The 6,515-nt window shown below is 29.3% G+C and overlaps 1 protein-coding gene across 1 annotated transcript; it reads right to left on the bottom strand.

Annotated features, from left to right (window-relative positions):
* Nucleotides 1–1,951: 1,951 nt before the first annotated feature.
* LOC110620117 lies at nt 1,952–4,514 on the bottom strand. The gene is made up of 9 exons (XM_021763701.2): nt 4,193–4,514; nt 3,664–3,739; nt 3,499–3,564; nt 3,317–3,414; nt 3,190–3,227; nt 3,010–3,097; nt 2,570–2,899; nt 2,426–2,491; nt 1,952–2,336 (listed from the first exon to the last, which is right to left on the bottom strand). Exons 2-9 carry the CDS (start codon nt 3,722–3,724, stop codon nt 2,184–2,186), a joined length of 900 nt encoding a protein of 299 aa, XP_021619393.1. The 5' UTR covers nt 3,725–3,739; nt 4,193–4,514; the 3' UTR covers nt 1,952–2,183.
* Between the last annotated feature and the right edge of the window lie 2,001 nt (nt 4,515–6,515).

A 6,515-nucleotide genomic window follows, 5' to 3' on the forward strand; every position in this document is an offset into this window, starting at 1 on the left:
ATAATTGCCAAAATTCTCTGCATCTATCTATGTCATGCCAAGTACTAAGGTACTTTTTTATACTCGGATCAAATCAATTGTCTATTTTAACACCTAAGGGAGAGCTAAAGGGTTACCTATAAAGATGCATAAGGTGGCTTTTTTATTTTTTTTATACAATTGATTTCAATTGAAATTCAAACTTAAGGCCTCTTAAATCTGGAGAAAAGTCCACTGACTTAGCATAGAGATGAGCAATATTCAATTTAAATAAAAAACGGGCCGAACCGATGTAATTCAGAAATTTAATTTAATTTTGAAATAAAAAATAATTCGATTTTGTTTTACATTTTAATAATTTCGGTGTGCTCGATTCAATTCGATTTTAGTAAAAAAAAATTAATTGAATTGAACTAATTTAAATCATTGATTATTGGGTTGAAATTATAATAGTATTTATGAAATAAAGAGAAACTGAGGTCCAATTAAACAAAGCACACAAAATCACTCCAAAACCAACTTCAATTCAAGCCGAACTAAATCAAACTAATTCAATTTAATATCAAACTAATTCAAACTAATTCAATTTAATTCTTTCAGCAGTGCAATTTGATCCAATTTTCATATTTATAGAATTTAATTAATTCAATTTTAATTGAATCGGTTCGATAATAAATTGGACCGACCAATACTTGAACCTAGCTCAGCAGCAGCAGGCTTTTGATTTTGTTAGGTAGCAACTTTACAGCACCATTAATGGACAATCCCCATCAAACCCAAATACCAAATGGTGGAATTGCTCTGTTGCCAGCTTCATCCTTTGTTTTTTAGCAATTCATTTTGATATTGTTTGGATTCTCAACTCTCTATCTATTTGGGTATGCTTAAATCACTCTTATTACACCAATAATTGTGCTCTTAATTAATTAAACAAGTCATTTTCTTCCTTGATATTTCTCGGCGATAGATCAAATCCTGTGCTAGATCTACTATTTTTAAATTATTATTCTATATCATGTTATTATAAAATATTGGATTATAGAAGTTGGGATTTTCTTGATGTTGTTTGAATTTTATATATATATATTAGTGGGTGATAAGCATGCAATCCATCCAAAAAAAAATATATTCTTATCACTTTTTTAAGTCATACACTTAATTTTACTTCATCCCAATTTTCACCTCTTTTCGAAATAAAAAATTTATAAAAATTTGATTTTATTAATTTTTATTAGATCTTTTAAAACTCCAATAGTGATAGAAGAAATAATATTGGATCAATATAAAAGGAAGAGGTAATTAGTATAGACTTTTGTAGATTTTTTTTTTTTTTCTTTTAATTACAAGCATATGTCCATCCAACTGCATATGCAGACAGGCTCTCTTTAAATAAACCCATAAATATTTTGACGTAGAGTATTAAAATTCTCCTTTCCACTAAAATGATTAGTTATTAAAAGATATATGCTTGCCAAGATCAATGTGGACTCAAAATTTATCTTTGTCTCATTTTTTGTGTCAGTAGATTAATTTAGTTCTAGTAGTGAAGTAATTCAAAACTTATCTTTATGTCTCACTTGTACTCATGTTATAATCCATTGATGAATATTGAATAATGAATTCTATATTGATTGGAGTTCTTGGAGTTTGTACCTTATAAAGCCAACCACGTCTTTTCCTTCAATTTTTTTTTTTATCAAAGGAAAAAATTATGAAAATTATTCGAGTTTAATAATTTAGACTATGATCAATTAGTCTTGTCAACATTACTATAATTTTTAATTTAAATCTAATAATCATATGTTTTAGTGTTTTATCTTTCAAACTAAAAGAAATACGATCATTTAGAATTTTGTGATCATAATGCAAATTAAAATCAAAGTAGAAGAAGAGAGCTTTTTTTTTTTTTTTTGAATTTTTTCTACTAATAATATTATCAATGATTAGAGCAAAACATTTACATCACGGAACATAGTAAAAGGGAAATATGAATTGATTAGAATTTTTTTATTATCATTATTATTATTTCTGCCAAAAGGGTTTGACCAATGAGTTGTTGATTTTCATCTAGAATGATGTGCTGAGTCAATCCGAGTGGGCAATAGTGGGTAGACCGTGTAATAATTGATTGATCATGAGATCCTGAGATCATTGATCATCTCTCCATTTCCATGCTTGAGCTCATTACAAGTAAACAAAATGTCTTAAGCAGTGACAGGTGTCTCCCTTGGAACCTTTCCAGGGTATCCAACTTCTGTCTTAATTTCAGCTTCCCATAGCTCTGGAACTGCTTCCCTCAGATTGTGGATGCTTTCTAATGCATAATCTGCTCCTTTCACCCTCTGAGAAGTCCCAACCTGCACCAAATTTAAGGTTAAAGTTAGATTAATTCAATTGGGTCCTGGATTATAAATTCTGAATTCTCTGTTTGGTTCAGATTGCTCACCAGCACAGTGTGAAGACCAACTCGTTTTCCAGCCTGAATGTTGCGGACACTATCCTCAAAGAACAACTGCAAACAGTCCAGACAATGATCAGAAATGTGCAAGGAAGACAAAGATTTTATATCTTGTAAAAGCTTTGAACTTACGGTTCTCTGAGGATTAATATTAGCTATCTGAAGAGCTCTTTCTATGGCAATTTCTGATGGCTTGCAGACAATAGGAGTCTTTGGTAACGCAGAGCTTGGGTTTGCTTCAGCAAAATGACCAATAATGTCAAAAATTTCAGGACCATTACTAGTAGTTGCAGCAGCAGCAGCAGATGATCCCACAAAATCAATGTCATCTTCATCATCAGAGATGGTGCTTTTATGGGTAGAGTTTAGAGTCTCAAAACAAATAATCCCTTCAAAGCAATCCTCCAAGCCAAGCATGGCAAGAACTTTCAGGGCATGTATTTTGTCTGCATTTGTAAAGATCTGTTTTTTGCATAGGAAAAGGAGAGAAAGAGGCATCATTAGAAAAATGGTCGGATTCTTACACAAGTCATTGTCATTTATCTGTTGAAAGTTATTAATTAGCTACTTACAACTTTTCGAATAGGAAGGCTCAGCAGCAGACTCCTCAGGACAGGGTCTGGTTTTAAGTTCTCATAGGGTAATCTCCCATGAACATAACTGGTAAATGAGAAAGTGACAGAAACATAAAATCAAACACCCACAAGACAAATTACAGATAAAACAGAAAAGAGTATGTTCCTTGTTCTTACCTGTGGTACTCATCGTAGTCGAAGTCATAGCCAATTGCCTACAGAAAGAGAGAACACCACCATGTGAATACAAAGTTAACTCATGGAATTAAGTTATAAAAACTTAAAAAATGTTCAAATGCCATACCCTGAGGCCGGCCATTGTTGTCCCATAGTTCTTGTACAGAAGGTTACCAAGTTCAGTGATCTTGCCCTTCTCTATCCCAAGGTGCTCAACCATGTAATCTGCAGAAGGACACCCATTTTAGAAACAAAAGCTCTAAGGTGTTGATTAAAGGGTACACGTTAACAGCAACTTTGCAGGCTTACCTTTAATATTCTGGCCACATGCTTTTGCAAGGCCAGAGCTGAGTGGATAAAGGGTATCATCAAGATCTGCAAATTCAAATGGATGATTAATTAGTTTCTGTTTGGGAGTAATTAATCCAGCTAGTTCATCAGAATGTCGTCAGGTGAAAGTCTTAGAAATTTTACCAAACAGAAGGCAGTCATATTTAGGCCTTTGTGCTTGGAGATAGCGATCCTCGTACTCCATTGTTTATCTTCAAACCTTAAGCAGAGAACACAAGGGGAGTGAATTCAAAGTTCAATAATAGCTTAAACCCAGCAATGCTAAGACGAAGATTGAATTTAACTCTCAAAACGTAAGAGCTCATGGGTAAGAAAAAGAGAGAAAAACTGAGGTTCACATCCTCTAGAATCAGCACAATATAAATCTAAATGAGTGGACGATTCCACAACCACGAGACATCTAAAACAGATTGCATCAAGAATGAGTGGACAAGTAAATTTATCCATCTCAAATTTTATTTAAAAGAAAAAAAAATCATCAAACTTCTAATCAAAACTTTATGATCATCACTTTTACAAAAAGAAAAGAAAAGAAAGATAATCCATTATAGTAGTGAAAAAGGGTTCACAATTTGCAGCAAAAAAGAAGAAGATGATGAGAAAACGTGAAAGAGAAAGAAAATGCAAGAATTGAAACAAAGGAATATCATACCAAGTGAAGATTTGGAGAAAAATAGAGAGAGATTTGAAAGCTTAGAGAAGGCAAAAAAAGGGCTCTGATGATAATAATAGAGAGGAAAGAAGAGGAGGAGGGGGAAGAAAAATGGAGGCAGAGAGGGGTTTATATAGGGAAACCTGCAATGAATTTGCCTTCTTGTTCATGGGTGTCCAAATTTTTTTTTTAAAAAAAAAAAAGAAAAAATCAAGAGTCATTGTTTTTATTATTCAAGTAAACCACGTTTAATTAAATTATAATTGAACATGAAAATTTAAAAGTTAGCTGAGATTGAGAAAGGCAAACACGAAACAAAGAGAGAAGCTACGGAGAAAGAGTGGGCGCTTTTCCAACGTTAAAATATTCTTAAACTCGTTACGATTCTGGATTCAGCTTCTTCTTTCTGGAATTTTCCTGTTCTACCCTTGCGTGCTTCCAGTTCATTTTATGTTTTATTCAATTTATTTAAATAATATAAATATGAAAACATATTTATATTTTAGAAATGATTAATATTTTTACCATAATTAAAATGAAATATTTTAGAAAAAGTATTTTCCTTTCAGAAGTTTTTATTTATTATTTTAGAATAACGCAATTGATTTGTATTATTATAAATAAAGCTTTTAAATGATTATTTAATTTACTTTAAAAATAATAAATATAATTTAACTATGAAAAAGTATTCTTCTCTATTAACTGGTTGTTTAGAAGAAAATATTCTCTAGTTTGGGTATACAAAGAAAAATAAGTGGAAAAAGGAAAATAACCTATATTTCCATATGTTATTATCTATTTTTCAACCATTTATTAATTCTGGATTTTTTTTTCAAAGATTGTTAAGGTAAATCCTTTTTGCGTCTAACTCTATAATTGAATTTCATATATTATAATGCTGAATATAATTTATAATTTTTTATAAAATAAATTGATGATATATATTTAAATAACTTTAATAATAATTTAATAATAGATAAATATAGTGGAAGGTATGTTAAAAAATATATAAAAATTTATTATTTTAATTATATTAACTAAATCTTTTTAACCCGTATGGAAATCACTAGAAGTCTATAGGAGAGGATGAAGTAATATATTCATTTATTATTGGTATACAATAAAAAAAATTATATATTTACGTTTTACAAACTAGAATTGAGTCTAGATAAACATTTTTTAATTATATTGAGATAAAAAGATAATAAATTAAAGATATTTATTACAATTTAAGTAAATTAATTTATTAATAGAGGAGTTCACCTTAATTCTAAAAGCTAGCTTAATATGAGACATGAAATTTACAAATATATATTTTAAAGTGATTTAGGGGTAATTTTAAAAATTAAACGTAGAGGCGATTAAATTAATTATAAAGTATTATAATATGTAATCGAGTAGAAATTGAACACATTTTAAGTATATATGCGTAAAAAATATTTGCAATTTGTAATATAAAATATATAAATAATTTCAAAAGTAAAATTTGGTCACGTGTAAAAAAAAAACAAATAGAAATAGCTGTGAAAGCCAAGATGGAGGGGCACAGCTGTGCAAAAGAGCAGAAAGTGTGAAGAAGATGCTTTCACCTTAAAAAACATAAATTATTATTATTGGAGTTGAAGGAATTTGTGTATTTTATAATTTTTTTTAATAAAAACTTTCTTAAATCTTCATATGCTTATTAAGCAATGGGTTCTCTGAAAAAAAAAATAGAGAAAGTTAACATTAGGCCCACCAAAGTTCGAAATCAATTACTATATATATATATATATATATATATAAGTTTAATATCCATTATATGATTATATAAAAGATAATATGTTTTGTATATATAGACTCCTAGATCTGTTAAATATTTTTTTTAAATTGTTTTTTTTTTTCTAAATATCTTTTGTACTTTCAAGTACTTTTTAAAAGCAAAAACAAGGGGAAAAAATTCGTGGTATTTAGTTGTCAAGTGTCTAGGTCCATATATAAGATATTTTAATTCAATGGATCATTTCAATTTCAGCTGTTAATTTTTTTTTTTTTGAGCTCGATATTTATATGTTAATTAACTTCTGCCACAAATTAAAATATGTGGTATCTGCAAAACAATTTATCAATTTGGATTGAATAAAGACAAAAAAACATAATTGAATAAAACTATGAATAAATATAAATTATTTTACAACAATACAGGACTGGCTCTCTCACATCACTTAGAGTGATTTTTTTTTCCTCTCAGGGTGTAAATAAGTTTTGTTTATTGCTAATCCAACATACTCATTGTATAGTGTTTGATAGAGAACTTTTCCTACTTAATTGTAGCGTATGTTTG

This window comes from Manihot esculenta, chromosome 8 (genome assembly GCF_001659605.2).
Source record: "Manihot esculenta cultivar AM560-2 chromosome 8, M.esculenta_v8, whole genome shotgun sequence".
NCBI lineage: Eukaryota > Viridiplantae > Streptophyta > Magnoliopsida > Malpighiales > Euphorbiaceae > Manihot > Manihot esculenta.

Bases quoted from the DNA above. Each gene is read 5' to 3' on its own strand.
- LOC110620117 (XM_021763701.2), bottom strand. From the start codon at position 3,724: ATGGAGTACGAGGATCGCTATCTCCAAGCACAAAGGCCTAAATATGAC. The intron at 3,098-3,189 runs GTAAGAACAAGG...CTCATTTACCAG, and splicing joins GACTACGATGAGTACCACAG to TTATGTTCATGGGAGATTAC. The intron at 2,337-2,425 runs GTGAGCAATCTG...AATTTGGTGCAG, and splicing joins TTGGTCTTCACACTGTGCTG to GTTGGGACTTCTCAGAGGGT.